This window comes from Grus americana, chromosome 28, assembly GCF_028858705.1.
Source record: "Grus americana isolate bGruAme1 chromosome 28, bGruAme1.mat, whole genome shotgun sequence".
NCBI lineage: Eukaryota > Metazoa > Chordata > Aves > Gruiformes > Gruidae > Grus > Grus americana.
The window spans coordinates 735,874-753,061 of NC_072879.1; the positions used below are offsets into that span (position 1 = coordinate 735,874).

Consider the following 17,188-nt stretch of genomic DNA (forward strand, 5'->3'; position numbering starts at 1 on the left):
TGATGAAACCCTTGTGATTTGAGCATTCATCAAAGCAATTCCCACTTGAATTCAGCACTGCCAGGAGGGCAGGAGAGCCTTGTTGCATGGTAGCTGGGTTTCCAAATGTTGCGTGTACTGCATTGTAGGCAGGAGTCGTGCAGTGGATAAGAGTCTGTTCCCAGTCTCCCTCTTGCCAGGGTGCTACCAAGAAAGCAGAGCAGACTCCTGTCCCAGTCTCTCCCCGATATCCGCAGGGGAACCAGGTGGGTGCACGTCTTGCTGTCCTGAAATCCTGTGTCCAGGGGGAGACAGCCAGTGACGTACCTGCTCTGAAGGATGAGTTGCTGGATTGAAGTTGACGTGTCCTAATATTTCTGCCAGCACTTTCTGTCTCCATCAAGGGCTCGGGAAGCACATTAGCACCGGAGCGGAAGTGTCACCCTCTGGCATCTCCTTCTCTAATCTTGGAGCTGTTGCTATATCCCCTTACCAGACCTTCTCTATCGGAGCCCATTACGTGGCATGAAAAGCTGTGCTAGATGTGGGAGAACGGAGCTGCCAGGCCCCTCTCTTTGCAGGAGGTGGAACATCTTCCTGACACACCTGCATTCAGCTCCATCATCGGGGGGACTTTGCAACCCTGCTGCGTAGGGCAGCACAGCCTCTGGGCTGCTCTGAGCCGTGGAACGTCGCTGGTGCCGCATTTGGAGAGCAGACAGGGCTGAAGGAGATGTTTGGTGGCATTTACTGGGACTGCGAGGGGGATATTGCTCTGTTAAAGAATAACAAGAGTTTCTGAAATGCTGACTGAGCTAGCCCTTACGGTGTTTTTTTTTAATATAGAGAACTAAAATGGTTGGGAGGATGCTTGCTCTCTCCACCTCCTGCCCTCCCCACCTCCAGCCTCACTGGTGGGAACCGGGAGCTGCATGACTGAAGCAGGGAGAAGGGAGAGCCAACGAACAGCAACTCAGTTCCATTTGTTGTGCTGGCATTGATACCGCATCCCCAGTTTCATTAACAGTTACCATCGCAGCTATTCATAATGTTCCCAGTCTCTGCTCACCTCTGACAACAACAGAAGAAACCCCAACACGTTGTTCCGTGCCCTGGAACCCTGCGAACCCCCCGTTAAGTCTGGCTGGAGCCTCTGTGTGTTTCTCTAAGTGTGTCTAGAACAAACATTTGAAGAGATTCCCAGTGATATAGTCCAGATTTTTTTCTCTTTTTTTGTGAGAGTACCAGTATTTATGCTCAGTTTTCACAAGCCAGCACTGAAGCACAATGGATCTAGACTAGCACAGAGCACACAGCAGAAGCTTTGTAATCCTCAAAGTGCAAGTCCAAAGCTTCTCTCTGAAAAGTTGCTCTTTAGGGCTTGAGTACATATGGGGACTTCTTGTTTATCCTGGCTTTTCTTTTAATTCTGTACAGTTCAGCCTTGGAGAGTTAATGGGACAGAAAAAGATTAAAATGCCCCTTCACACTGCCTGTCCCGATGGTCTCATACCCTGATGTGTATCAGAAAGCTTAAGCAACCTCACTATCCCCTTAGTCCTTTTAAAGCCTTTGATCGCTGTACAATATCTCCTACCTGGCTTTTCTCCAAAAGGTGATAAACCCCGGTTTTGATTTTTAATTGGGGTAACTGATAGCAGGAAGGAATCTGTACAGATCTGAGAGCATCCTTCACACAACTGTGGCCCATTATCCCGGTGCTCAGAGTCTGTCTGATGGAGGAACCTCTTAGCCGCTGACCCTACGAGGAGGTTGTGGCTGTAGTTTTCACTCTATTTTCAGCCCCTCGGGGACAGAGCTCACCTCTATCACCGAAGGAAGCGTTTACCAGTATTGACACACAGGACTGGGGTAGTTGCTAAGAATACAGCTCCCTTAATGCCATTCCAGCTTTGCAAAGGGATCAGGATAAAGCTGTAAGCAGGCAGCTCTGTTTGGAGCCAGGAGCTGTCTCCATGGAAATGTGCCGGCAGGGCAAGCGGAGCTGGCTGGTGCTGAGCTTGCTCTCCCCTGTCGCTGCCGTGCTAATACGCCGGTTCCGTCCTGCAGCCACGTTCTGCCACGTCCAGGGCAGAAGCGGTCAGGAGAAAATCTCTCCTTTGGAGGTTGTGTTTGCTTGCTGTGCCTTTTGGTCCGTCAGGATCAATTACGGTACCCCCTGCTGCAGGTTTTGTCTCTTCCAGTTTTGTTTTAGCTCAGTAACGCGGTTCCTCTGTGTGTTGCAGGTGGGGAAACTGAGGCACTGAGCGGGGTGGGGACTCTCAGACAGGCAGAATAGCTGCTGTAATCCCAGCCGTGGTAAGAAGCCTGGGAGAATCGCCAGCGTGTGTTGGCCTTGCAAGGGGGGCTCTGGGGCACCAACGCTGATTCCAGGGCTGAGGTTCAGGCTTGCTGTGTTGGGGTGAGCGCTGCACAACACAGAGCCTGCCTGGGCAGGAAAGAAATCCCTCCTCAAATGCACAGATCCTCAGCAAACAAAAGGGGATGCAGTGGAGACATCTCCTGCTTCATCTTCCCTTCTGGGGGGGGATTTTTTTTCTTCCTTCATGGGTTTTTCATGTGTGAGGTTTCAGTTTTTCTTCACTCGCCCTGCGCTTTTGTGGAAAAATTGCCCTTTAAGAGGGTCCCTGGGCCCTGTCGGGTCAGATCCCTTCACGCCTCATTGCTCGTGTGCTGCTCGGCCGGCGCTGCCTTTCTCCCGTGTTGGGGAGGGGAGAGAAGCCGATGGGTGTTAAACTTTAAACATGGGCTCTGCGCAGTTGGTGCCTCCTGATTATGCTTTCTCTCTCTTGCGCTGTTCCCTCCCTTTGCGTGAGTGTGTGCGTGGAAATTCGCCATTACCTGCCGGGGCAGGGAGGCTGGAGCAGGCTGGCCTCGTGTCCCCACCAGTCCGTTTGGCCATGGAGCTGGCCAAGTCCTTGGTGGCATCAAGGCGATGGGCTGCTTGGCCCCCCCGCAGGGATCGTGCACAGCAATTGCTTTCTTGGGACCCCGCTGCCTCTCTGGGCTCTGTTTGGCTGCCCTCTCTCTCTGCGATGTCGGCTGCCCTCCTTCCCCTCTCTAAGTGCTCTCCCCTTCGCATTTGTGCGTCCGCAGGTGCTGACAACGCTGGGGAGACGCTGTGAGTCCTGCTGACCCGGAGCCTTCCTGGCTGGGGCTGAAGGCCGTTACAGAGGATGAGGATCCTTCCCAGCCCTGGGATGTCTTCGCTGGTCGCTCTCGTGAACCTCCTCTCCGTGCTGCTGATAGGCTGTGTAGCTGAAAGTAAGTGACTCTGCTGCTCCCCTGCCCCTTTTCTTTTTCACCCATGTTTCACCTCCCTTGGAGACAGACGGCAGGAACACGCTCTAGTGCTTAGAGACAGCAAAAGTAACCCACTCTCCTTTTTAGCGTTAAAGAATTGCTTAGTACCTGATCACGTGTCTTAATTTTCCAGCTTCTTTAGCTTTCCACCAGCGCCTTCCTGTTGTTCCCAGTCCCACCTTAGAGGGACATTATAGAGCAGTTGGGTCCTCGCAGCCTGCTTTGAATCTCAGGTTGCCCCCAAGACTGCTGGAGAGACAGGGAGGGAACTGTCGGACAACGCTTGCTGGAGCCTTCCTCCCCTTCCTCTGGCCCCATCTCCACCCACCTCACTCATATTGTCCTCTCCTTCTCTTGCCTTTCAGGCATCAGTCAGACACTAGTGACCGTTGTCATGTTACTCGCTGGGGCTGGATTCAAAACAGCATCCGAAGAAAGAGTATTATGTTTCTTCTTCTCCTGAGTGAACCAGTTCCAGTTTAACACAGTTTTTATCTTTGCTGCCTTTCAATTCTTGCTTTAAAAAATGAAAAGGGGAAGGAAAAAAAAAAAGAAGTGAAAATCTTCAGTGACTTGAATGTAATGTTCCTTCGACATGAAGGCTGATCACTGGGGATCAGTAGGGAATAGACTCTTCCACGCTGATTGAATTATGACTTTTTTTTCCTCCCCAGCAAAGCTGCTTGAAGCTGGTGAGAGGGCTGCTCTGGTCAGCGTAGCCCTTGACAGCTTTTAACGTAATCGCTTCGTTATCGGGGTTTATTAAGATGACACGGTCACTAGGGATTGAATGGATCCTCGACCTTTTGTTGCTGGGAGATTTTTTTTGAACAGTGCTTTCTCTCTTCTCTGCAGTAGGTGAGCGGGGGATATATTTGCCCTTGCCTCACTCCTGAGTTTTGTTTGGTTCATGCTTAGCCCCTCTTTGCAGGGAGGAATGTTCATGTGCAGAAAGATAATGTTTCCTTTTCTTCTTTTTCATTTAATAAGCCTGGGAAATGAGCTGGGCTCCAGGAGGTTCACCGTAGGACCACTTTTTTGGTGTGTAGCTGTGGGTCAGTCTGTACCTCAGATGGTGCCGCTCATGTTCATAAAGACGTACCCAAGCTTCAGTTGGAGCTGCCTGTCTTGAGTAGCAGGAACAGCGCGGGGCTTGGCAGCAAGGAACCTGGCACGAGCCTTTTGCCCAAGTATTTATCCAGGGTCCTACTTGGATGTTGCAGCCAATGCTGTTGTAGGTTCTTCATGAGCACCCAGGGTAGGTGGTTAAAGCTAGCCACTGTGTTCCCCTTGGGCTCAGGGTGGCCGTGTTGGCTTGTGGAAGTGGGCACTGGTGGTAGGTAGGCTGCTACCTGCATTGGCTCCTGCAAAAGCAGGAGACTGCAAGCAGAAATCTCCATTCCTGGCTCTTTGTGCAATAGTCGGGAGAGGAGGGAAACGCTTACGGTAGAAAATCCAGTACCGGGGCTCCAGGGTCCCATTCCTGCCACTGGAATGTTTGCTGTAACACTCCTGGCCAAATCCTTTGTCCTCTTGTTTTCAAAGCAAGCAGTGCAGCTTTGCAGCATGTTCCTGTGCGTGCAAGTGCCCCAGTTCATCTGCCGTGATGTGGGATCCATTTTGTCTTAAGTATACACCCAGCCCTGTGTGCTGTCTTCTGGGAGGGGGCACTCTGGAGAATCAGGGCTTCTCAAAATCATGGCTGGGCGACTTCAGTTTTTCTGTGGTTTTGGTTTTCCTGGGAAGAATTGAACATCTCGTCTGTCCCTGTCTTCTGTGGGGTGAGACTTGCTCAGAGATTCCAGCAGAGCTGGGAGATCCCACGTGCTGTCTGACTGCTACAAAGCACTTTTGGTGGAAATGTGTCCTCAGGAAGGGCTGAAGCTGATCAGGCCAGTTGCGTGGCCCAAGCCCTGCTGAAATCTGTCACTGCTCAGCAGACACCTTGCTGCTAGCAGCCAAGTTTCTCTCTCCTGTAGTTCTGCAGTGTCCTTGGATCCTGAACTGTGAGGTTTTATGCTTTTTTTCCTCGTGTTGCTCACAGATGTACAAACAGGAACGTTGCAGGACTCGGTGTCCGAGGCAGGGCTGCTCATAGCTGCTTGATGTGCAGATGAAGTTGGGCCAGGCATTGTCTCTTCTCCTAACCTGTAGAGCATGTCAGCATCTCCGTGCCCCGTGTGCCCTTGGGGACGCTCCCTGTTACGTGCTAGTTGTTCGAATCGCTCTGCGGCTGTTGGGATCTGCCTGGTGATGATGAGCTGATAGCTCCTGATTTTGGAGGGGCTGCTGAATTCTGCCTGGAGAGTCCATAGCATCCAAGCTGGTCTGCAGTGCTCCCCACTGAGGCATGCAAACAGCAAACAGCTTTGTCTGTCACAACTGCAGAGAGTGTGTGAGGAGCTGTCACTCTGTTCTGACAATGTCCTCTCCCATCAGATGCCCCTAGGCTCTGTCACACTCCCTCTCGCGTAATCCCTTGGCCAGCATCCATTTGGCTGGCGCTTGCCACGACGCTGACCCGATTTCCTGCCCTAATTCACCAGAGGGGCTGCCAAGGCCTTGCAGCCCCCCGGGGCGAGCGATGCCGGGCAGTGCCGGGGTGCTGGTGCCCCTGCTGCGGTGGCAAGCCCACATCGCAGGTAGGAAACCCCCGGGACGCCAGTTCTCGGAGGGCATCGTCTTCCCAGCTTCGCCGGGGAATGGCTCCCCTTGCAGCAAGGCGTGGGGCTGAAAGCTTGAACTTGCCTCCTCTTCCAGCGCAGCACTGGAGGAGCTGCGGCCTCTGCAATCAAAGGACCATTAAAATACTTCCCTTGTTTCCTAGGCTAATTGATCTCAGTCAGTGATTTAAATCTTTCTATGGCAGGAACATTCTATTTAAAGGAAACTGCTATTTAAATTAAAAAACCAAAGCACCACACTGCTTTCTGCCTGCTGTTCTTCCTTGTGAAGCTGAAGAGGATAATAATTGAAAGGTATAAAGCAGACTTGTTTCTTCTCTTTTTCTTCGGTTGCATATGGACACTTTCTTTGTTTCTTCTGTATGGTCAAGGGCAGCCATAGAACTGGAAATTGCTAACTCCGTGATTATTTTCAATGGCCTCTTATTAAATGGAACGTATTATCATTTTGTTAAGGATTCGGCTGGTTCTACGAGTAACGTTAATCGACGTTACTGCAGTGAGTTGGGGAGGCCTTCCCCAAGAGCTGTGCCCGGATGTGCTGCACAGCCAGAGGCAGGTCTGGTGCCCCTTGGAGCTGATAGGAGACAGATGGCATCTGGATACGGGTCCGGGGAGGGGAATAGTTCCCCAAATTGCTGACGTACCTGGGCACAGAACCAAGCCTTGCTGTTTCCCGGTCGTGCACCCAGCGCGAGTCATAAAATCTCTGCAGCGAGCACCTTAAAACATCTCATTTTGTGCATATGCAGAATGAGTCTCGTCTCGCTGGCTGTAGCTGGACGGGATGTTTTCCTGCCCGTGCCGCACAGAGTGCAGCTGCGTTTGGCTGGGGCTTAGGGCAGTGGTCAGGTACTCCTGCCCTCCTGTGCCACCCGAAGGAGCAAAGTGCCCACTGTAAGTGCGCCTCAGTTGCAGATAAAAAGCCACTTACTGTATAGAAATGCGGTAATTTTTGTAACTGAAATCAGCATGCTCGCTGTTTTCAAGTGGATTTTTCCCATTGATTAAACCTTTGCGTTTTACAATAGTGCTTTGCTAATTGGTACTTTGCATACACAGAAGGCTGGTGTGTGGCGCTCTCCGCCCCAGCAAAGATTTAATAGCAGATGCAGTAGTGCACATTACTTATTACTTAGGTTTCCTTCCTTTTATAAATCACGTTATAGAACGCTTACTAGCACACTCTGAAGTATTACCATAAATAATTAAATCTAAATTGCAATTGACAAAATAAAAGAATAAAGCCCCTTTTATGATGCATTACCCTGGTTTTCTTCCCTTTTAATTGCCCTTGCTCCATCGTTAATTTGCAGAACACAGTAATTCATGCCAGGCACATGTGTGCGGGGGTCTCTCACGCTCCCTGAGCTGCAGTGCATCCGTGGAGGCTGGCAGCAGATGGCAGCAAGGGTTGCACCGCACGTGCGGGGCTTGCGGAGAGTTTGGAAAACATGTGCGGTGGGTTGGGAGAGGAGCTTGTGTAGGTCCATGTTCAGACTGACAAAGTGGCGCTGCGTTTCAGGAGCCGGTGCAATGAAAAAAGGTGTGTGGGAACGTGTGTGCTTCATGCCACGAGGTGTAGGAGCTGGTGGCTGGCTGCACGGCTCCTCTCACTGAGGTGCAGATCACAGCGACTTACAGGTGTATCTGACTCCTCTCCTCTGCCTGGTCCCTCCCATGCTCTTATCCACAGAGGATGAGCCGCCACAGAAGAGCTCACACCTTTTAGCTCTGGAGGTCTTAGCTTTGATCTGTTGTTGGCCAAGACAGCAGTTGTCAGATAAGGTGGTAGTAAAAATCAAGGAGGCTCCATCTTAGGACTTGATAGACATGTTAAGACGACATCAGTGGGAAGTGAATCTTTCTCTGCTGTGGGAGAAAGCCACTCCATTTGTGTTTGAGACCAATTGGTGACAACGCAACAGTGCTGTCCCGAGCAAAGGAAGGTGTCAAAATGTGGTGAGGCTCAATTGCCCCACAAGCAATTTGGGTGCACGAGAGTGTACCTGCCGGGCGCTGAGGAGCCAGCAGTGCTGCGGAAAGGCTTTTTCGCCATGGGGAGCGTGGGCTGGAGGCATAGCAGAAGTTGGGGGACATACAAGAGGTTGTGTGGTCAGTTGGTAGGTGGTGGAGTTTCTACATGGTGTTGCACTTAGTTCCTTCAGTGAGTAGAGCATAATGGTGTGCAAGAGGGGGCAGGCAGAGATCCCAGCTTCCCTCCCTGGATCCACTTGCTGCTTGTGTTCGCTGTGCGCCAGTTGCCTTTGTAGGCAAGGAGACACCTTGCTGTCCTTGGTTCCGAATTGCCCTTTCCTTTGCCACCTCCTCTGTCTGCCAGCTGCGCTCCAGCCTGCGGTTGCTGAGGGTTCTGGACTAGTTATTGTCCCATTCAAGGACACTGAATTAAGCTGCTCTGTCACCTTGTTTAAGTGTCTGATTAAATTAAACCTTGCCTGCCTGGATCGAGTGATGTATCTCTTTTTTTTCCTTTTCTTTTTTTTTGATAACTCAAATTGGAAAGTTTGTGTCTTCTATAGGATCAGGAAAGGAAATAAATCATCTTTTGAAAGAGCTTCCTTGGGGGCAGAGGGGGCTGTCACCTCCCAGGTCTCAGCTGTGCCCCACACTGTGAGTGCTTATTAGATTAATCTTTGCTGAGGAGCACCTGGGGACAGCAGCAGCCACGGGTTTTTGGGACCCACTCATGGGTGTCTCCTGGTAAAGGATCTTTTCCCAACCAGAGGTTCTTCCCGCTCAGCTTCATTAGATGGCTAAGTTAGGGGAAAAGAGCATCTGGTTGTTGTGTAAACAAGTGGCTTGTTTGAAAATGTCATCTACATAGTATTTGTCATAGAGCAAATGTGTGTCTTTACCATATCTGGATGCCAAAACTAGGGCTTTTACTCTGTGTCAGACTTTACCAGGAAGGCAATACTTACTTTTTTGTGACTTTTTCCCCTTTGGGTGTCCTTTTCACCCAGGCAGTTCTTGCACGTGATGCCAGGAAGGACAGGATCTTTCTAGTATCTCACCAAGACCCTGGGTCACATCAGCTTGTCATCTGTCTGGCAAGGTCCATGTGGTTGTGTCTTTTCAAGACCAACTAGATATGAATCTCCTGGGTCACAAAAGGGAATCTGTGAAGGTATTCCCACCCTTTTTATGGCCTAGCAAGCCCAATATTATTCTTAGAAGGCAAAGCAGAGTGTTTTTCAAGGACGCCCGACCAGAGGAATGTTGTTCTTCAGTGTGCGTGGCATGGAATCTGGGCTCGAGCTGGCCTGTGAGACACAATCTCGGAAGAACAGTTTTATTTCCTCTGTGCCACTCTTCCCCTCCAGTCAAGGATGTTCTCTTGCAACATAATTGGTCCCAGTTCCCACCTTAGAAAGCTGTGATGTTCCCTGCACTGCAGCTGCCTTTAATTCGTTGGGATTGTTAAAGTTCATGAAAACAGTCACGTTTTATGCCATCTGCTGTATGTGGTGGAGCTAACCGTCATATGGGTGGTGGGCTGGGTATGGGAACAGGAGTCAGGAGCATCCTCGCTCTGTCGCTGCACCTTCTCAATCCTCCTTCTGCTTGTCTAGATTTGCTTTTTTTGAGCAAGGACTTTGCTTGCCATGTTGTTGTCCAGTGTAATTAGTCTCAGTCTTGGTTTGGGGTTCTTATACTGCAAACGCTAAATAGTCATGTTACGGTTTGGCAGAGGAGCCGCCTGTTCCGTCCAAGGGCACAGCAGATAACAGCGTGACTGTGGAAGGGATCACAGCTAACCTAGGCCTGAAGGTTGCCAGGAGAGAGCATTATAAATATATTTTGGACATCTACTGCTAAGACTTTGAAAGAGGATATTGCAATGAATGATTTGAACAGTTGACATGAAGGAGTATGGATTGACCTGTTTTCACAGTATCATTGGCGTAGAGAATTTTTAACATGTCCAGTCTTGCTTGTTGCAGACACGAAACATTGCTGTTTCATACGAGGTTGGTTAAAACCGATGCCACTAGTTTCATCTGTAATGCACAGAATCATTTCTGTTCCCTTTTGAGGCCAAGAGGAAAAGCAAAGCTTGAAAAAGCTAAAAAAAAAATAAATAGAAGGAGCTGCAACTGGTTTAGCATTCTACAAAGTTTCTCTGAGTCCTCCAAACCTTTAATTGACTCAGGAGCATAAAATTGAGAAGGGGAGAGAGTGAGAGAGCGTGCGGAGTGGCGCGAGCGATTTGAATAATTTATTGTCCTTTGAAGTTGCAAGAGAAATTTCAGCTGCCTTGGGGAGTAATTTCTCCCCATTCTGAAAGGGTTTCTCCTTATTTTAAACTCATTCAGAGGATGATAATTTTGCATTTTCTGCATAATTAATGAGCATAACTCCCCCCTACTCTCATACAGCCTCTAAAGAGTGGTAGGGTGATGAAACTTGGTGGTTTTTTTAATTAATAAAGTCAAATTAATTTGGCTATGTCCTCTTCCTCCCTCACCTCCGTTAGAATTCGTGGATTTATTCATAAATTAGTCTGAGCATGCTGTTAAGAGTGCTGACACTTACAGATCTTTAGCTTGGACTTCGATTTGTTTGAATGAATTTCTAAAGAGACAGTATGGGTTTTTTTCAGTTCAGCTATTAAAGATCACCTTAAGACTGGCTCTCATGCGATCACCCAGTGAGCCAGGAAGATCCTTCAGCTCTTGTTTGTCTGCATGGGTAGGATCTCTTTGAGTTTGAGGGCTTTCTGTGTGTGGTTTGTTTTTCTTTTTCTTTATGGATGCTACAATACTCTCCCTTGCTTTTAAGATCAGCTAATTGTGGTTAATTCCAGTAGCTGCCACTTGAGGGACTGCCTTCACCTGGAAGGGGAAGGCATCTTCTGCCCTGGTGCACCTGGTGCTGCATTACAGCCTCCCGATAAGAAGCCAGCCCTTGCATTTCTTGGCTGGTGTCAAACACAAATAGAAACCTGTCCTACAAAAAAACGCAAAAGCCAACAAAACCAAAAAAAGCTCACCTTCCTCAATCACAGTCTGTGATAGAAGAATTTAAGGGGTCCTTGATACTGCTTTTCCATGTTTCGATTCTGTCTCATGCGTTGCGCTCTTTTTCTGGCTCGCTGAATCTGTAGTTATCCCAAAGCTGAATTTGTTAGGTTCCCACTGCTGCCAGTTCTCAGCACCGTTGTTGGAATTTCCTTTTTTTTTTCTTCTTCTTCTTTTGTGTTGATGTGCCCTCTACAAATCTGAATGATGAGTATTGTGGTTCAGAGACAGAAATTGTAATGACTTGTGTGATAGGAGTCGAAGTTCATGATTGTTAAAGGTTGTGTTCATCCATTAGTCATGGCTTTATTGGGTTTTGGTTTCTTGTTTTCCAGATCTCCATCTTTAGCTCCCTTGACATCCAGTTCCAATACTGAATAAGCAGTACAAGCTCATAATGTACTGTTAAGACCCAGAGTAAGGTGTTTCAAGCTTGTATACCCAGAGTCTCCTTTTGTTCCATGGAAAATGTGGGCTGAAGTCTCTTACCAGAGGTCAGATAGGAGTGATATAACAAGCTTTTGAAAATACCCAAAGTTCTGTGCTCTAGGAAGTGTACCTTGCCCTTTTCCTGTAGACCAGGAGACTTCCTCTCTTGCCTGAAAGAAAGAAGCAGACAACAGCTAGTATGTGGAAGTAATATAGCTTTTATTTACAGGAGTAAAAGAGCAGAGTTTTATCAGATGGTATTTTATTTATCTGGTGTGCCTTTCATCCCCAAATGATCCCTACACGTGTGTATTAACTAGCAAGTCTTGATTGGGATCATTCATCTCCTGTAGTGCTGCAGCCCCTTCTGAGCTGGCGATGCAAGGCAAAGCTACGTGTTTACATTTTGTCAGGTTGCTAAACCAAGGATCAGAACTGATCTCCCTGATCACATCCTTGGGGCTTCCAGCACTGTACTTTCCCTGAAAGACCATGAGATGCAGAAGCTTGTAGCAGTTTGTTTTTCCCCATTGCTGCTGACTCTGCTGTCACTTTTCAGTGGCTCAGGACCTCTGCTCGGCTATATTAAGATGGCATGGCCCCCTGGGAGTTGGGATCCTTGCTCATTAAGCTTTTTCTTCTTTCAGACTTGTCCCATAGGAGGTGGTTTTTCATGTTCTGGTATCCCCCATAGCATAGACTCTGATTCTTCAGTGACTCAAAACAGAGCAGCGGAAGTTGAGTAAAGAGCCAAGTCCTTTCTAGCTGTGTCTTTTCTAGGTAGGGGGTGAATCGAGCTTCTCCAGGATGCCAATATCAATGACACAGCTGGAGTAGAAGCTGTCCTAGCAACATGGCAAGGGGACGGAGAGCTCCCTGCCTTAAGCTTCTGATTGCCAGCAGCCTGGGATTGCTGTCTTGACATTGATGGACAAGGGGCCCTCATTAAGTTGCCAGGATAGCTCCTTGGGTTTCTTTCTCTTGCTCTGCTCTGGATTATTATGCCTTGTTATAGGGCTTGTGGACAAATAAGGAATGAGATGTTGTTACAGTTGATTGAAAGCACTTGCGTACCCCGAGGATCCTGGCTGGCCACGTTGCTGAGGCTGCGTGTGCTCCTGTGCTTGCTCATCCCAGGGCTGCCATCTTACACTACAGCATTGCTTGTCTGCTTCAGCTCTCGCTGGTCACAAGGAGCAACTTTCTTCTTGGCGTTGTGTTGTAGTGCCAGAAGGTGAATGCGAATCCTGGCCAGAGGCCCATCTGCATTACCACCTATTTGCTGCTTTGCCCTTTGGTTGGATTTGTACTGGGGAGGGAGAGTGGAACCACCCTGTGTGGGGTGCAGGCAGTAAGCAGAGAGAGAAGCAATTTGTACACCTGAAGTGCTCTCCATCTGAATTGATTAGAGAAGGGAGATGGGGAAACTGAAGCACGGGCGAGGATATTTGTGGAGTGAGGTCACAGAATGCATTGAAGACCAAACGCAGTCTTGTATCTTCTAGATCACATTCCCTCATGTGCATACTCCATACGCTGCTAAATGCTGCCTCTTTTCCATCCTTTCTTGCGTTATGTGCAGAGTCCCGCTCTGATGGTGGGCATCTGCTGCCTGACAAATTTGCTGACCTTTACTGCCAAAACAGAGAGGGGAGGGATCACCCCCAATGTTAATCCTCTATTTCTCATTCATTAAACTGAAGCCCACATGGTGCTCTGGGCTTCCACCATGCCACAGCTCTCACAGGATGGGTAGTTTCTGGTGTGTCCACACCACGTGGCGTGAGGCACCAGATACCAGGTTTCCCATGTTAGGGAGGGAGGGAAGAAGGTCCAGAATACCATCCCCCTGCCTGTACAACAGGGACAGCTCTCTGTCCTGTAGAACAGTTGGCATCCTGTATATGTGTATAGTTACAATGTGCCCTATACATCTGAATAAATCCTAGTTGGAAGAATGTTTTCCTTGGCTGTATCGGGGTGGCAGTCACTAGGGCTGGGACTGATCCGTGGCAGTGACAGATATCCTTTGTGCTATGGAGAAAGGTGGATCCTTTCCATACATACAGATGTACGATGGTAGCCTGGAGAAGTCCTGCTGAAACTGGATGACTTCATACGAGCTGCTGTTCCCATGCGATAAGGCACAGTCCCATCCCTGAAAACTAGCAGTTAAAATAGACCAGAAGGAAGGATTATGCTTCCCTTCCAGCAGGCAGGATAACGTGGTTTTTCTCACCTTGGGTGTCAGAACTAGGAATAGATCTTTGGTAGCCAGAGTCTCATCCTGCCTCCACTGCTGCAGGCTCGTACCTCCTCTTCCAAAGGGTCTGTGGCTGTATCTGAGTGCATTGCAAATAGGAGCCTGAAGGCTGTATGGGTGCAACAGATCCCCAAAATTACAAATCTTGTGGCAAGAACAGCTTGGCATGATGCTAGCTCTGAAGGGTCTTCTGCCTCATCCTGGCTGAGGGGAAAGGTGGGAGCTGGCAGCACAGGCAGGCATCAGAAAGGAGCCGGTGTCGGGGTTGTTGGACAGCCAGTGTAGTAAAGGTGTATGAAATGAGTTCTTGATCTTTCTCACCCATTTTCTGCTTGTGTAAAATCCCATGCTGGGTTGCATCCTTCACTGCTGTCCTTCCTTCTCTGGGGCCTTGCAAGAAAGGAGAGGGGGTAATCTTTCAAGTGACGTTCCCTCGTGTCCAACAGGGGAAAAACCCACGTCCATCTGTGTATAGCCCAGCCTTTCAAGCCAGGTAAGGGCTTTGGTGGATCAGCAGCAGGGGAGTAGCAAGGTGGAAGTATTTCACTTCTAAAAAAATGTCCTCGATCTTTTTTTACCCTCCTTTCCCCAACCTTGCCAGTCCCATCTCCCTGAAGGGAGCCAAGAGCTGCTGACAGTAAGAGGAAGTCTCTGTCTGAAGCCTATAATTATCCTGTCTGCCTTCCCAGAAAAGGCCAGTTGGGGAGCGAGCGCGCTTCTGTTTCATGGACCAGCCCTGTGTTCTGCTGCCTCCCCAATTACTGCTTAATGGACTTTTTATGATGATAAGACGACTGGGTTGGGGAGAAGGTATTGACGGGGAAATGGAATATAATTCACTCCCTGTTTGTTTGTTCTGTCAGAAAACCCTCATTTTAATTTTATTTGTGAGCCACTGAGAAACAGCTCTCAGAAAAAAAGTGCAAAATCTGTCAGTAAAACCCTGGGTTTCAAGGGGACCAGAGTCTCTGCAGGACCTCTCCAAAGGGTGTTTTCAATCTTGTTGAGTGTCTCCATAGAGACTCTCCCCACTGCCTGCATCAGTCCTGTTCCCGGTTTGTAGCTCTCACTCCTCTCGTGAAGAAAAATGTAAATTATGGAGCCATCTTTCTTGCCTCTACCCCTCTTGCAAGCTCCCCCGCTCCCTAATGCCGCTGCTTTGAAATACGTACCCATTCCAAACATCACATTCTTGCTCCCCACTCTCCATCTGTCTCAAATTTGGCTGCTCTCTCCTATTTTCATCTGCTCCGTGATTTGTCTCCTCTATCTAATCTTCACTTCCTTGCTCTGGCTCTGAACACCTCCCTCCTCTCCATCTTGCTCCAGTTCTCTTGCATTTTCCCTCTGATCTCTTCTCTCCTTATCCCCGCTGATTCCCCTATCCTTTCTACCCTCTGCTCCTCTGGCCGTGCCTCCGAAGTTGTCCCCAACTGCTCAGCGCTCCCATCCCAATCCCTCAAATGCAGGGCATGCATCTGCTGCATGCAAGCAGTCCGCAGCAGCACACGTCTGTAAAGCATGTTTCCTAAACCGGCGAACAAATGCTCGGTGCACGGCCAGACCCAGATCTCACATTCCTGGAGAGGTTTTTAGGAGGGGAGATGAAAGCGCTACCGCCCAGGGCTGTAGTTGGGGGAGTACCTTGTGCTCCTTCTCCGATTGTGACCTTGTCAGCAGTTGTGGAAAACGGAGATGGAGTTTCACTTGATCAGCAGAAAGTTTTAGCCCAAAAACCAAAGGGAAGGGGGAGGAGGAAGAGGAGGAGAAGAGGGGAGTTTAACCCTCCGCATGGCAGTAAGAACACCGTCGGATTCCTTCCTGGCTGCTCTTGAAGTTAGCGAGGGGTGAGAAATAGTGAAGAGGGATGTCGCCATTCAAGCTAATACAACCTGGTTGTTAGGAGATTGCAAAGCTTTTGTCTGGCTTCTGCTTTTTATCTTCTTCTCCCACCAAGAAGTACATGTGGAAGAACGTCTCTGAGTTCTGTCTCTAGTGATTTTTCATGGTTATTTTCTTTTGTTTGTATGACAGTATTTAGAGGCTGTAGTTGTGTGCAATACCACCTAGGGTGTTGAGTGCTGAACAGATCTGTTCTGAGACCATCCTTTGCTCCAAATTGCTCGTAGTGTCTAGACCAAGACAGGCAGGCAGGTGTGAGAAATGAGGATTGTCACCTCCGTGCTACGTGCGGCAGACTGAGGTGCGGGGAAGGGTGAGTGCCCAAGGTCAGCCGAATTTGCGTCAGAGCCGGAGATTTGCATCCCGATTATGGGAATCATCTGGAGCCTGGAAGAGCAGGTTGGGGTGTGCTAACACTAATAGCAAAACAATATTGACCACGAATGGCTTAATGGTGTCATCTTTTACCTTTGTTCTTGAAAGGTGGAGGTGCATATATGCACAAAAAAGGGTGAATTTTGATCTGTTCAGTATTTTTGAGCTAGAATAAAGGTGGTCATTGGCTAACATGCCCTGAGTCTCTCTTGTAGCGTGGGCATGTTGTCATGGTGGGCAGCTCTGCAGGGAAATGTCGGACTCAGCACCACGGGGCCATTTGTTGAAGGTCAACCGGGAATGGTGGGCAAAAGGACGACTGCCCTATGCGTTTAGGATGGCTGCAATAAGCTGGCCAAATGGCAGGAAAATGGCCTGCCTGCTGTGCTCTTGCTTTTGCTTTAGTTTCTTTCGGCGGGTCTCTGGTACAGCAGAGAGCCCCCTCCCTTCCTCAGGGTGGGGATAATGAGTGTTTATTCACCAGCAAAGAAGGAGGTGAAACCCGGCACTTCGTGTGCCAGCGCCGCGGGTCACTGGGACTGGTGTGTGGGCCTCCACCAGAGCGCTGACAGCAGGGACCGGCGGCACCAAAAATGGAAGCAAAACCTTTTAAAATACACATTTTGTAGCTGGCTTTCTTTTGTCTCCATGGATTGCTGTCACTGTGGGCGAGGGGCCCTTTCAGCCAGGCTCATGCTGCTCTCTGTGCTGGGGCCAGATGAAAGAATAAGTGGTTTGTCTTTATTTGTGGTCCATTGTTGAGGTGCTTTCCTGGGGGTGGCGGGAGGGGGCTGCAGGGGGGGGAGGGAATGTTACGCACAGAGGTAAATTTTACCGTCTAAACTCAGCACCAGGTCCCCACTGTGGGGCTGCAGATGAGGGGAGAGAGCTGGAGGTCAGGAGGAAGGAGAGATGTGGAGGCGTCTCTCTACAGTCCCCTCAGGGAGAGCCTGCGGAGCAGAGGGACAGCTTACACACACACTGCCTGTTCCCTCCCAAAACTGGGGCAAATAATACAGTATTGTGGTCAGGGACCATCCTCTGGCCTCTTCCTTGGGGCTGAGGGGCCATGACTTGGGCCTGTGGGAAGATGGGCCCATTACTATGGTGGTGGCACGTCCCCTGTGGGTAGTGGGGTGGAAGGGAACATGGTGGACATGTTGTCTCTCACTCTGTGGGAGCAGCTTTCT

The 17,188-nt window shown here is 49.3% G+C and overlaps 1 protein-coding gene across 8 annotated transcripts in view; it reads left to right on the forward strand.

The window, feature by feature from the left end:
* Positions 1 to 17,188, forward strand: part of PTPRS (protein tyrosine phosphatase receptor type S) — a 162,410-nt gene that overhangs the window by 59,932 nt on the left and 85,290 nt on the right. For all 8 annotated transcript variants that reach the window (XM_054805126.1, XM_054805130.1, XM_054805129.1 and 5 more), the window contains exon 2: positions 3,097 to 3,264. In XM_054805126.1, coding sequence (XP_054661101.1) covers positions 3,177 to 3,264 — 88 coding nt within the window. In that variant the 5' untranslated portion in view covers positions 3,097 to 3,176. The remainder of the gene's footprint in view (positions 1 to 3,096; positions 3,265 to 17,188) is intronic.